The sequence below is a fragment of the Cyanistes caeruleus genome, unplaced genomic scaffold, assembly GCF_971803275.1.
Source record: "Cyanistes caeruleus unplaced genomic scaffold, bCyaCae1.hap1.1 HAP1_SCAFFOLD_65, whole genome shotgun sequence".
NCBI classification, from domain to species: Eukaryota; Metazoa; Chordata; class Aves; order Passeriformes; family Paridae; genus Cyanistes; species Cyanistes caeruleus.
Genome location: NW_028255884.1, coordinates 3,117,295 through 3,130,273, shown reverse-complemented (window position 1 = coordinate 3,130,273; position 12,979 = coordinate 3,117,295). Strand labels below are relative to the sequence as shown.

The window sequence follows — 12,979 nt, the reverse complement described above, 5'->3', positions numbered from 1 at the left end:
GTAAGTCTATTAATTAGCCTTATGTTTACTCATCTTTAGGCCCAATGCCTAAATTTGTTCTAATTTTGGTCCATCTCAAGGCGATTTTGGTCTTGAGACACCATTTATCTTCTAAACTACATCCTGTACCTTAATTTTGACATGTAACATCTGCAAAGGGGTACATCTGCTTTGTAACACTGATTCTTGATTGTTTCTAATAATAACTTTAATAACAGTTACAATTTAGTTAGCACGAACCAATTCCATTTATTACAACTGCAAATACCCCTTATATCCCTTTTTATTGGTTTCCATGCTAACTGCCTTGCTTTCTTCCTTGCTATGGATAAACTTGTATTTTCTCAATTTCTTCTTTTGCTACCTCAATTGTTTGGCCTGCAGATCAGCTGCTAAGCCCATCCACATTCAGCTCTTAGTCTTCAGAGGGAAACTTTGAGCACAGTGAGAATCTCCCAGTGTGCAGGAGGGTCCCTGTGTGCCAGCTGCAGCTGGGGCCTCAGCCATCTCCTCTCTCAACAGGTTCCCCTCTGCAGCTTCACAGGAAAGGCCAACACCTCCCTCAGGGACACCTGCACCACACATTTCACATCTCCATGCCCGTACGTGATGTCCCTGTCACAGCTGCATTACCAGCTTGCTGCTGTGCAGATGCTGCCACCACCCAAAGCAAGGCCCTGTGTCCCTGAAGGGACCCGCCCTGCTCTGTGGCCTGGACTGAAGGTGGGTCCCTCCTGCCAGGGCAGGGCCCAGCACAGCTCTTCTGTTCCAATAAAGAGATGGAGCTCTCACCCCAGTGTCTGGCTGGTACCACCAGCAAAGCCCACACAGCACCAGCTCTGGCTGAGCTCCATGTCCAGGAGCAGGCAGGGCTGACCACGGTGTGGGCAGGCAGGAGCCAGGCAGGGGCTGCTGTGACCAGAGGCAGGGCCCCGAGGGGCTGGGGGAGTCTGTGTTGAGCATCCCTGGGCTGAGGGCACATTTCCTTCAGTGGCATCACCTGGGCCTGGACCTCCTCCAGTGCCATGCCCAGGAAAAGAGGCAACCATCAAGAGCATCTCCTGGGACACTGCCTGACCAGCAATGTCAGCAGGCAAAACCAAGGTTTTGTTTAGCAATGACCCTTTGATGAAGTCAAAGATTCACAGTCAGAGCAGTCCTCTAGTACAGATGGAAGTACACTTGGGGCAGACATCTAAGGCCATGAGGTCACAGAAGGCTCTGGGGTGACAGCAGGCTGAGGTGACAGCAGGCTCTGAGGTCACAGAGGTCCCAGAGCCCCGTGGTTGCCCAGCACCACAAGGACCGAGCAGTCAGTCCTTGACCACGACTGTTGTGGCAGCAGCGGCGGCGGCAGCAGCGGTGCTGACATTGGGACAGCGGTGTCAGGACAGTGGTGGCAGCAAGAGCTGCAGGACTGGCAGTGGGCAAGGCACCATGGCCTTTGCTCTGCGCCTCCTCCTCCTGCTCCTCCTGGCAGTGGCCCTGCCTGACAGGGCTGCCCAGGCTGCTCTGTGGCGAGCAGGGCGAGCAGGTGAGCCGGCAGCCTCGGTCCCCCTTCCTGGGACAGTGCTCCCTTCTCCCTGGGAAGTGTTGGGGATGGTTTTCCCCAGGGCTTTAGGGAGGGTTTTCTCTATGGGAGGGAGAGAGGCCTCAGGGGCCCTGGGCTTGTCCCACTGCCCCTCCAGGGATGTTGCACAGGGCCTGCAAAGAGGGTGGAGAGTGACCAGAGCCAGCCCAGAGCTCCCCAGGCCCCTCTGCAGCTTTGGCCATGTCCACTGACATCTGGCTCCCATGGCCTTCCCCGACCCCTTTGCAGTGCCCAGTTCCCTAAGGCAGAATGGGTTCCCAGCACACCATGGAATGGTTCTGATCTGTGCTTCCTTCCAGATGAGGGTGGTAGGAAGGCTTCTCCAGCAGCTTGGCTTCATGAAGATTTTCTGCCTCTGGAGCCCCATGCAGGTACGTTCTCACTGTCCCAACAAGGAATAAACACTGACACCCTGGCAGGAAGCAGGTGACAGAAGCTGCTGTGGCTGTTGAGTTACAGGTGTGTCTGCAGCGAGGACATTTCAAGCTCCTTTTCTGGTTGCTGCACGCAAGCCCAGCTCCCATCACAGGGGTGAGTGGTGTGTCCCTGCTGATCCCACAGGCTGAGCCCTGGTTCTGTGGGATCCATTCATCTGAAATGGAAATACTTTCTGTTAAGGTCCTCCTATAGGGAGGAACAAACCTACAGGAGACAAGAGGCTGAGTGATCTGGAGAGACGCCGTAGTGGGTCCATGTCCCTCAGCCTCCTCCTGAGACTCAGCAGCCGGGGGCTTTCTCTGCACATCTGGACACGCTGTGCCCGGCACAGCAGGAAGGGATCCATGGCAGCCTTGCTGCCCTGCTGCTGCTTTCATGCCCTGCAGGGCTGTTTCCCAGCCTGGCCTGGCTGCAGCTTCTCCCCAGCCTCTGCAGGAAGGCATTTGGCATCAGCTGTCAGGGAGCCCAAACTGCAGCATGGGCCATGAACAGCCTGAAATCCCCTGCAATTTCCCAGTCTTGTGGTAGATGTGGCTGGCCTGGCTCCAAAGTTTGGATGCCTTCCTGAAACTTATCCATATCTTTGACAACTATTGCCTCCTGAAGATGCCACCTTCATGTTGGGGAACAAACAGCCCCACCTGATGCATGTATCCCTCTTCCTTTCTCCAGAGACGGAAGGAGAGGCTGCGCTGAAGGCAGCGTTTCCCAGAGGAAGCAGTGGCCCATGGGCAGCCTCTGCTGCAGGAAGGGAGGCCATGCCAGGCACAGTCCCAGGAGGTAATTGCTGTGCCCCTGGGCCTGAGCCCTGCTGAGGCTTGAGCTGCCATCTCTGCTGCTTGGCAGTGCAGGCACAGCCCGGACAAAACCAGCACAGCCCAGTGGAATTATCCCCAGCAGGCTCAGGGCACTTGGCTACTGAGCAGTCCTGCTGGGGTCCCTCCATGGGAGACAGGTCCCAAATCCTGGCAGCAGCTGCAAAGGGGTGCCCATGGTGGGGAATAGGCAGAGGGGGAGGGCAAGGCTCCACTGTATCCTGAAAGAGCCTGGCCCAGTCCCTACGGGATGGGAGAGCTGTCCCAGCAGAACGTGGGCAGGAGGGAGGGAGGGCCTGAGGGACAGTTGTGGCACTGCCTGCTGTAGTTCTTCCCCATTGCTTTTACAATTCTTTCAGCTGTGGCAGAGAGAGGGCCCCAGTGGGGCCTGGGCTGCTCCAGCCACCTCTCCCAGGGATGCTGCACAGGGCCTGCAAAGAGGGTGGAGAGTGACCAGGAGCCAGCCCAGAGCCCCCAGGCCCCTCTGCAGCTGTGGCCATGTCCACTGACATCTGGCACCCACAACCTTAGCACGACTCCCTTGCACTGCCCGGTTCCCTAAGGTAGAAGGGGATCTCAGCACACCATGGAAACTGTTCTGATCTGTGCTCCCTTCTAGATTTGGAACTCAACCTCAATTATTTGGAAGTGCTACTGAATGATACTTTGAATATCTTGGAGAATGCTGGAGGCAAGTTCTTCTATTCCCTTTACTGACAGAACACAAAGTGACAAGGTGGCAAGAGCATTTGCCATATCTCTTAACATAATCTCAGGCTTGTTGGGTTCTGGAAATCTCGCCCTGCTCCCTTCAAGAGCCCTGAGGGATCCCACAGGTCACTACCAGTGGGAAGAAGGAGCATTTAGCTGTCAATCTTCTTCCCGTGTGTAATATCAGTGTCTCCTTCCATGTGCTCTGTGCAGCCACGGAGAGGAGCAGAGAGGGAAGGGGCCAGGCCCAGGGCTGTGTCCCGGGGCTGTGCCTTGCATGGCTCCTTTGCCAGCCCCAGGGAGCCTGAGGGTCTCCTACAGAGCCACGAGAGCTGTTCTGTCCTACCTCTTTTTTCAGCCAAGCCTCTTGCTGAAGGTGATCTGGCTTCCCAACCCACACCCAGGACTGAGGCTCTGGAAGATGGTGAGGGTAGGTGAAGGCCTTTCCCCCTGGGAGAGCTGCCAGCTCAGAGCCCAAGGCTTGGCCAGGAGAGCATCGCTGCAGGTGCCAGGACAGAGCCATGCACATGTGTGCCCTCGCCCTGTGTGATCCTCTCACCGCTCCTGAGGCTCAGTGCTGCCTGTTCAGATCAGAAGAGATGACAGAAGCTTCTGTGGCTGTTGAGTTACAGGTGTGTCTGCAGGGAGGACTCTCCCAGCTCCTGGGTTGGTTGCTGCACACAAGCCTGGCTCCCATCACTGGGGTGAGTGGTGTGTCCCTGCTGACCCCACAGGCTGAGCATTGGCATTCTGGGATCCATTCCTGGGAAATGGAATTATTTTCCTCTAAGGTCCTTCAAGAGGAAATACCAAAGCTACAGGAGTTATGAAACCCCATGAGCCATCCAAACCCATGAGGCAAATGCTGAAGAAAATTCTGCAGGAAGGACAAGGTGGGTCCATGTCCCTCAGCCTTCTCCTGAGACTCAGCAGCCGGGGACTTTCTCTGCACATCTGCACACGCAGTGCCCAACACAGCGGGAAGGGATCCATGGCAGCCTTGCTGCCCTGCTGCTGCTTTCATGCCCTGCAGGGCTGTTTCCCAGCCTGGCCTGGCTGCAGCTTCTCCCCAGCCTCTGCAGGAAGGCATTTGGTATCAGCTGACAGGGAGCCCAAACTGCAGCACGGACCATGCCCACCCTGAGGTCTTGTAGGATTCCCTGGTCTCTGGGTAGATCAGAAATGGTGTTGGTTTGGAGAAAGGAGGGCCCTGGCCAATCCCAAAAGTTTATATGATATCCTGGTCCTTAACCAAGTCTTTGGCAAGCATTGCCTCCTGAAGATACCACCTCGCCCAGTGGGGAATGCTGCCATCTGATCCAGCTGTCCCTTTCTGCAGAAGTGGATGGAGAGGCTGTGCTGAAGGCAGCGTTTCCCAGAGGAAGCAGTGGCTCATGGGCAGCCTCTGCTGCAGGAAGGGAGGCCATGCCAGGCACAGTCCCAGGAGGTAATTGCTGTGCCTCTGGGCCTGAGCCCTGCTGAGGCTTGAGCTGCCATCTCTGCTGCTGGGGAGCGCCCACCCTTCAGGGATGTTGCACAGAGCATGGAAAGAGTGTTGAGAGTGACCAGGAGCCAGCCCAGAGCATTTCAGGCCCCTCTACAGCTTCCTCCATGTCCATTGACATCTGGCTCCCATGGTCTTACCCAACCCCCTGGCAGTGCCCAGTTCCCTAAGGCAGAAGGGGATCCCAGCACACCATGGAATGGTTCTGATCTGTGCTCCCTTCCAGATGAGGTTCCCAGAAAGGATTCTCCATTAGAATGGCTGGATAAAGTTTTGAAGCCCTTGGAGCCTCCTGCAGGTATGTTCTCAGTGTCCCATCAAGGAATAATCATTGACAACCTGGTAGGAACCAGGTGACAGAAGCTTCTGTGGCTGTTGAGTTACAGGTGTGTCTGCAGGGAGGACTTTCCCAGCTCCTTTGCTGATCACTGCCCGCAAGCCCGGCTCCCATCGCAGGGGTGAGTGGTGTGTCCCTGCCGTACCCACAGGCTGAGCATTGCTTTTCTGGGATCCATTCCTGAGAAATGGAACTATTTTTTGTTAAGGTCCTCCGAGAGGGAAGAACAGAGCCACAGGACAGAAAGAACCACTTGAGTCACACCATATCCTGAAAGAAATAGAGAAGGAACTGCTCACAGGGCGTGGTGGGTACATTTCCCTCAGCCTTTCCTGAGACTCTGCAGTCAGGGTTTTTTTCTGGACATGCCATGCCCTGCACCATGGGAAGGGATCCATGGCAGCCTCACTGCCCTGCTGCTGCTTTCAAGCCCTGCGGGGCTGTTTCCCAGCCTGGCCTGGATGCAGTTTCTGCCCAGCCTCTGCAGGAAGGCATTTGGCATCAGCAGACAGGGAACCCAAACTGCACCATGGGCCATGCACACCTTGAGATCCTCTGCAACTTCCTGGTCTCTGAGCAGATCAGGAGAGGTGGTGGTTTGGACAAGAGAGAGCCTGGGCCTTTTCCTGATCCTCTTCCATGTCTTTGACAAGCACTGCCTCCTGAAGAGGCCACTTCCCTGCTATGTGATGGTTCCATCTGATCCAGCTGTGCCTCTTCCTTTCTCAAGGGATGGACAGAGAGGCTCTATGGAAGGCGGCATTTCCTGAACGAAGGGAGGCAATTGCAGGCACGGGCCCAGGCACAGGAGGTAATTGCTGTGCTGGGCTCAGCCCTCGGTGGGGCTGTGTGCCAGCAGCTCTTCCCACAGGGCCTCTCCTTGCACGGTCCAGCCAAAGCTGGAGGTGCCTCGGCTTCCAGGCCTCTGGAGCTCATTCCCAGCCCCTGGGAATCGGGATTCCTGCACCAGTGTCCATCCCACTGCAGCTGCTCCTGGAGTTAGCCCTAAGCATCCAGAGGCCCAAGGCACAGGAGCAGCCCCGAGTGGGAGCCCTGCCATGATCCCAGAGCCACAGCCAGCCCTGGCTCCCAACTGGGCAGGGGCTGCACTGGCCCCTGACAGGGCCTGGCTCTGTCCCCTTGGGCTGGAGGAGCTGTCACAGAGCAGGGAGGGTCAGGGGTGGCAGTGGCTGCTCAGGGATGGGTTTGGCCCGTGGCCCTGGAAGGAGTCACTGCCCAAGCAGCTGTGCTGTCCCTGGGTTCTCCTCTCAGCTTTCTGGGTTTTATTGGGTGGCACAGCCTGTGCCAAGGGCTGGCAAGGTGCCTGCAGGCCCCAGCTCTGGGGGAAACAGGGAATATCCTGGACATACCCACCGTGCTGCCAGCTCAGCAGTGGAGCACAGCACAGGCCTCACGCTGCCCATTGCTCCCACAGATGCAGCCGGCACAACACGTGTTCCCAATTCCCAGAAGGGCATCGGAAGAGGTTTCTGTCAGGGAACACGCTGTTGGCTAGAATTAATGGCAGGCCTGCTTTGTTTGGTGCATTTCTTCGTTTTATGCGGTGTTGGAATCTGGTATGCCTGCAAGAGAAAATAGTGAGTGTTTCGTTCATCTTTCCCTCAAACAGCTACTTTTGAAAGTTATTGTAGAATAGAAATATTCCCAGTGAGGCTGCTGTAGACCTGTGGATAGTCCTTGGTTGTCCAAATAACTCTGCTGAGAGTTCTGCTGCTGCCCAGGGCTTCCATTGGCCTCTTAATTGCTGGGCCTTGTCCTGGGGAGCCCGCTGGGGCTGCAGCCAGTGCTGGCTGCCACTGAGGCTGCCTGGCCAAGAGCAGCCCCAGGAGCAGCGGGCAGAGGCAAAGCAAGGTGGGCAGGAGAAAGAGCGGGGACGAGATTGCCCTTGAAAGGCAGAGGTGCTCTGGGGCCCGCTCCTGGCCAGGGACCCTGCCCAGAGCCATCCCCTGCTCTCCAGGGCCTTGAGGGGCAGCTGTCCAGCTGGGCCAAGCTGTGCCAGCAGCTCCAGCCGTGCTGGGGAGCCTTGGCAGCTCTGGGCCCTGCTGTGCAGGAGGGTCCCTGTGTGCCAGCGGCAGCTGGGGGCCTCAGCCACTTTCTTTCTCTACAGGAGCGCCTCTGCACCTCCAGATGTCCGGCCAAACAGCTCAGTGTTGTGAAAAATGAGGTTCACGTATTTTTCTTATGGAATTTAAAGGTTTAATAAAAAGTTACTTAGGACCTAAAAATAAAGTAGAGTACATAGATACAGCTGGGTGTCACTGCATTCAGCCAAGAGAGCACACCTTACTGACAAAAGATTGTCCCTTAAAAACAGAATCCTACTACATATCCATAAATTTTCATGCATATTCATACATTCTTTTTAGGATCTTTGGTGTTCTTCTGTTTAGTTTTCTCTTGCCCCCTTCCCAATAGATCAATCTTCTTGGCGCCAATGAGATTTACATTTCCTGATAACAGAAATGCAATAAATTCCTCCCCCAGAGTTCTGGTCACTGCTGTCTTCATCTGGATAAGATAGTTTCTGAATGTAGGGGGCATCTCCAGCTATCTTTTGCAGTCTTTGGGTTATACAAACTAAAGTAGTTTTTGTTTTAATACTATGCCAAAGCTTAACATATATGTATTATACCACTATTTCAAAGTTTCATCAATAACAGAAATAAAGGAAACCATATTAATACAGCTAGATTTTCTAATCTTATACATATAACATTCTTTATAATATTTGCAAAAAGCCAATAATATGGTATGCATTTATAACAGTGTGAATGTTAATCACTACACTCAGTCAGGGAGAACTGCACCTCTCTTCCTGAGTCTCCAAGCCAGTGTCTGTTTTCCTTGCCAACGCTGCGTTATCAGCTTATTGCTGTGCGGCCACCACCCAGAACAGGACCCTCTGTCCCTGAAAGTGCTGGCCCTGGTGTCTGGACAGGACTGAAGGCAGGACCCTCCTGCCAAGGCAGAGCTTGAGCAACACCTTTGGGCTGCTGCTCTGGGGTCTGGCTGGTACCAGCAGCACTGGCACAGCTGCTTGGCTGGCCACAGCCTTGGCTGGGCAGGCAGCAGACGGTCATGGGGAACCCACCTTGTTATCTTTATTTTTTATTTTTAAAAATTAGAAATTTTTTGAAACATTTTGAATTATTTTAGTAGGAAGTAATCCCCAAATGTTTCTTCCCTTTTTCCATATTAATAACATAGTTTTCAAAGTAGTTTTAGAATTCTGGAACATTTTTTCCACTTCTGCAATTAAACAGGAAGTTGCATTTAATTGATAATATTTACTCTAAGAGGGATTAAGACACACTGTTGGGGGTTAGGTGTCCCTTTTTTTTTTTTAGTTCTGGCTTACCCATGGAATTTTTACCCATTAGTTGTGGGGAAAACCTAACTGTGGGTACTTGGTGGGTGCTTGACAAAAGACAAAGAGTTTGGCCAGGACCAGGGGGTTGGAAGGGGGCAGGAAAAAGGAGGATGGCGACAGTTTGGGGGGCTTTCTTCAGCTTCGGAGAAGGACACTTTGGGTGCAGAGATGCTGCGGTGGGCACAAGAGAATTTCACCATCACTCACACGGAGCTGCTGCTTCTTCTTCTTCCCTCTTTGTTGGTGGCCTCGCACCCCCTGTCCTGCCGGGACGTGTGGCAGTGCCAGGCACCGCCGCGGAGCTGCTGATCCACCTCAGCCACCGGCCCAGGATCTCAGCTCATCCCTGCTGTTCCAGCTGAGTGTTCCTCAGAGCCCTGCAGGAGCACCGGGACTGCCCACCCGAGGGGGTTTGTGAAACAAAGCCTCTCCTCCATCCCATCTCAGCCGAGAAAGCTGTCATGGGCCCCCTGGTTCTGTTTTCTTGCTAATGCTGTAGTTATTGTTGTTTGTTTGCCTGGTTATAAATACTAATAAAGAACTGTTATTCCTATCCTCAGATTTCTGCCTGAAAGCCCCTTGATTTCAGAAATATAATAATATAGAGGGAGGGGGTCTACGTTTTTATTCCAGGGGAGGCCCCTGCCCTCCCTAGCAGACACCTGTCTTCCAAAACAAAGACAGATGGGGAGTTTCTCCATCCTCCTTACCCTTGTGGGGCCAGCAGTGCTCTTGGTTCCTCATGCTCTTTTTGTGGGGCCTTTTGTGTCTGTGCCCCTTCGACTTAGGGGGACAGGGGATATTTGCTGCCCCCTTTCTGCTTCTGGGAAGCCTGTGCGGGCTCTTTGTCCCACTCTGATTTGGGGGTTGCCAGTGTTGTCACCATCCCGGCAGCCCCCGGCCGCACTTTGCCCTTTGCCAGGCCAGGGGTGTTCTCTGTCCCCTTGTAATTTGTGGGGCTGGCACAGGCACAATTCCCCTCCTCTTTGGGGGGGCTGGCAGTCTCCTCTTCCCCCTCTGACTTGGGGGATGCTCTGGGCTACATCCATCTCTTAGTTTGGGGGGGGCAGGTATTTATCTCCCTTCAGTTTGGGGGGCCCGGGGATAGTCTCCATCCTCCTCCAGTTTTGAGGGGCCTGGGAGTAGTCTCTGTCTCCCACCGATTTGGGGGGACTGGTGCAGGCTCCACCCTACTCTGATTTTGAGGGACAACCTGGAGGAAAGGCACCAAAAGCTTGACAAAGTCTGAGGGGAACGCTCTGATTACCCCTTTTGCTAAGAGGTTCCCTTAGCTGAAGTTGCTAACAAGGACAAAACTTCCAGGCCCGCAGTGGGTTTTGGGTTGTTTTATTTCCTGGGCCCTCAGTCCTGCGTGGGACACGGGAACTGGGTGCTGCAGAGGCTGCGCCAAGGCATCAGAAATGCCCGCCCAGCACCCAAGGGTGGTAGAAGATCTGCTCCAGCACTGGCCGGTCCATGGGGTGCTTGGACAAACAGCAGCGGATCAGATGTTGGCACTCTGGGGAGAGAAGGCAGAAAGCGGCGCTCACTTGCAGAAGGCTCCTGCCCAGCTGCTCCTGGCGCCTGCAGAAGCCGGGCCACGCTGCGTGTGCTGGGGGCTGCCCTTGGCGGGAGAGCGGCACGGCAGGACAAGCGTCCCCTCCTTCAGCCAAGCGTGCCACACCCAGCCTGCCACGGGCCACCTGCTGCAGCCGGCCCTTGAGGGCACATGGACGTCCCGCGCAGCTGCGGGAGGGCCGGGCTGGGCTGTGCGGTGCCACCTGCCAAAGCCTGCCTGCTTCAGGCCGCGTACCAACCTGGAGAGACCTCCTGTGGGAAGAAGAGCTGCCCCAACACGGTGTCACGCTCGTTCTCGAAGGGCAGGAACCCGCACACCATCTCAAACAGCAGCACGCCCAGGGACCAGACGGTCGCCCCATCGCCGTGGTAGCAGCGCAGGCCAATCCACTCGGGCGGGCAGTACGTGCGTGTTCCTAGGGGAGACGGGCGGCGCTGCTCAGGCGCAGGCTGCTGCCTTCCAGAGCCTGGCGCCAGCCTCCTGCCAGAGGCAGGGGCTGCAGCCGTGGCCACAACTTCCCCCCAAGGCGTGCCCGCCTCCCTCTGACAATGGGCCAAAGCCAAGAATCCATTCTGCAGGGCTGAGAATGCCAGGGGAGCAGCCCAAGGCCTTGTGGGCCTGCCAAGCTGAGGACCCAGGGCCCGGCTTTTGCAGCCCCTTTCTGTCGGCAGGGCCGGCAGCCGGCTCCTGGGGCACAGCACCTGCCCCGTGCCACAGGGCAGCCGGCAGCCGGCTGAATGCTGCACCCCGCGGCCCAGGAGGGAATGGGACCATGCAGTGCCTGGCACTGGGAGCAGGGCCCGCGCTCTGGGCTCACTGGCAAACTGTGCAAAGGCCCACTCCTGGAGGAAGGTGCCGCAACCGAAGTCAATCAGCTTCCGGTCCCCAGTGTCTGGGTTGACGAGGAGGTTCTCTGGCTTGATGTCCCGGTGCAGAACGCCGCAAGCCGTGCAGTGCCATACGGCCTCTCTTAGGGATGGAGGCTGTCAGAGATAGCGGAGGCTCCTGGCACCATGGACGTTCTCTGACTGCCTGAGCTTCTTGCACGGATGGCGGGTCTTCTCTGCTGTGCCATCCTTGCAAGGCTTGAGGCTCTCCCAAGGATGGCAAATCTTGCTGGGAGCATCCTCCTGAAGGGATGGCGGCTTCTGGAGAAGCTGGGCGAGCCACAGCAGGGCAGGTGGCCTCACCTCATCAGCTTCTCCAGTTCTTTCCACAACGCCTGCCACATCCCAAAGTAGAGCGGCACAGATGTCCCATTGTGTGCCCAGTGCCGGATCATCACTTCCTGCAGCTCTTGGGCCACTGCCATGCAGGGACCGCAGCTGCAGGAGCTCTCCAGAGGGCTTGTGGGAGCACCTGGCTGCCAGTGAGGGGTCACCCGAGGCCTGGAGAACCTGGGAGCTGCAGGGGCTGCTCGGTTCCTCCATGGGCCTCTGGGCCTAACCCTGGGGCGCTTCCTCGTCTGCCGCCTCCATGGTTTCCAGTGGCCACCGGCCCAGCAGACAGCCACAGCGGCCAGCAGCAGGACAAGGCCAGCCATCAGGATGCCACCGTCACCCATGGCTACGGCACGTCCCATGGCGACTGCACTGGCAGCTGCGGGGGCTGGCCCAGTTTATATAGGGCTGGCACGGTGATGTCACAGTGCTGTGGGCAGGACAGCTGTGTGACATCACGGCCCTGCATCACACCAGAACTTAACCCCTTTGTGACATCACGGCCCTGCATCACCCCAGCCCTCACCAGTTCCACGGGAGCGAGGAAGGGGCTCCCTGTGGGCACTCGAGCACCCTCTGGAGCAGAGGAGAAGGAAGATTCTTGTCTAAATAGGACACGGGGATGAGGAGGGGAACGGTGATGATGTCACCTCCTGGCTGGCTGAGCATGGGACATGGATTGTCCAATAGGGGATTGCAAAGTCCATGGACAGGACAAGCCCTGCTCAGCAACATGGAAACCATCGGTGTGCTGTCCACTACATTCCCATGCTGAATCCGAACTTGGATTCAAAACTAATTCTGTGCCTCTTTCTGGGAATTAAATGGATCCTATCCCATTGAAAACCAGTACCTTTAATACTTTAGGTTTCTCTGACTTCAGGGAATTGAGGCGCAAAGAAAATGAAATAGTATGATGGAGTTTGTGTCCACCTAAAATTAACACTTTAATGAGAAATAAAATAAGGACAACGCCTATAAACCGTGCGCAGTATAGGGACAAACTGCAAAGACCAGGACTACGGGCAGACACAAAAATATATAGGGTAGGTCTGAGGGCAGAGTCTGAGGGCATGGGTCCAACCACAAACTGGGGTTAGAAATTTGCAAAATACTGCAACAAATAACAACCAATCCGGGGAGAGAACCGGGAACATTCTAGAAACATAACCTTATAAGGGGTGAGTCGATTAACATATTAACTGCCATTAGCCCTTTCTCTTTGCCATAACTTAATCAAATGCTTCCCAAGGCTTGAACTTAATCCCTCTTTTTTTTTCTGGGTGAAATTCGGCTGGCTTGGATCCCCAGCGAGACACATTCCCATATCACATTAGTCTGTTCTTCACCCAACACTCCCTGTCCCCGTTCATTTCACACCAGCACTTCTACT

The 12,979-nt window shown here is 55.4% G+C and overlaps 1 protein-coding gene across 1 annotated transcript; it reads left to right on the top strand.

The window, feature by feature from the left end:
* The first annotated feature begins 441 nt into the window (after positions 1-441).
* On the top strand, positions 442-9,346 carry LOC147647193 (uncharacterized). The gene is made up of 14 exons (XM_086872568.1): positions 442-1,534; positions 1,891-1,962; positions 2,702-2,809; positions 3,464-3,535; positions 3,914-3,985; positions 4,188-4,259; positions 4,347-4,448; positions 4,895-5,002; positions 5,286-5,357; positions 5,446-5,517; positions 5,605-5,703; positions 6,127-6,207; positions 6,832-6,994; positions 7,525-9,346. Coding segments are annotated over exons 1-14 (1,191 nt in total). The 5' UTR covers positions 442-1,437; the 3' UTR covers positions 7,526-9,346.
* Positions 9,347-12,979: the final 3,633 nt, after the last annotated feature.

Coding starts and splice junctions, on each gene's coding strand:
- LOC147647193 (XM_086872568.1), top strand. CDS start 1,438: ATGGCCTTTGCTCTGCGCCTCCTCCTCCTGCTCCTCCTGGCAGTGGCC. Junction 3,986..4,187: donor GGCTCTGGAAGATGGTGAGG/GTAGGTGAAGGC, acceptor GTTGAGTTACAG/GTGTGTCTGCAGGGAGGACT. Junction 4,449..4,894: donor AATTCTGCAGGAAGGACAAG/GTGGGTCCATGT, acceptor CCCTTTCTGCAG/AAGTGGATGGAGAGGCTGTG.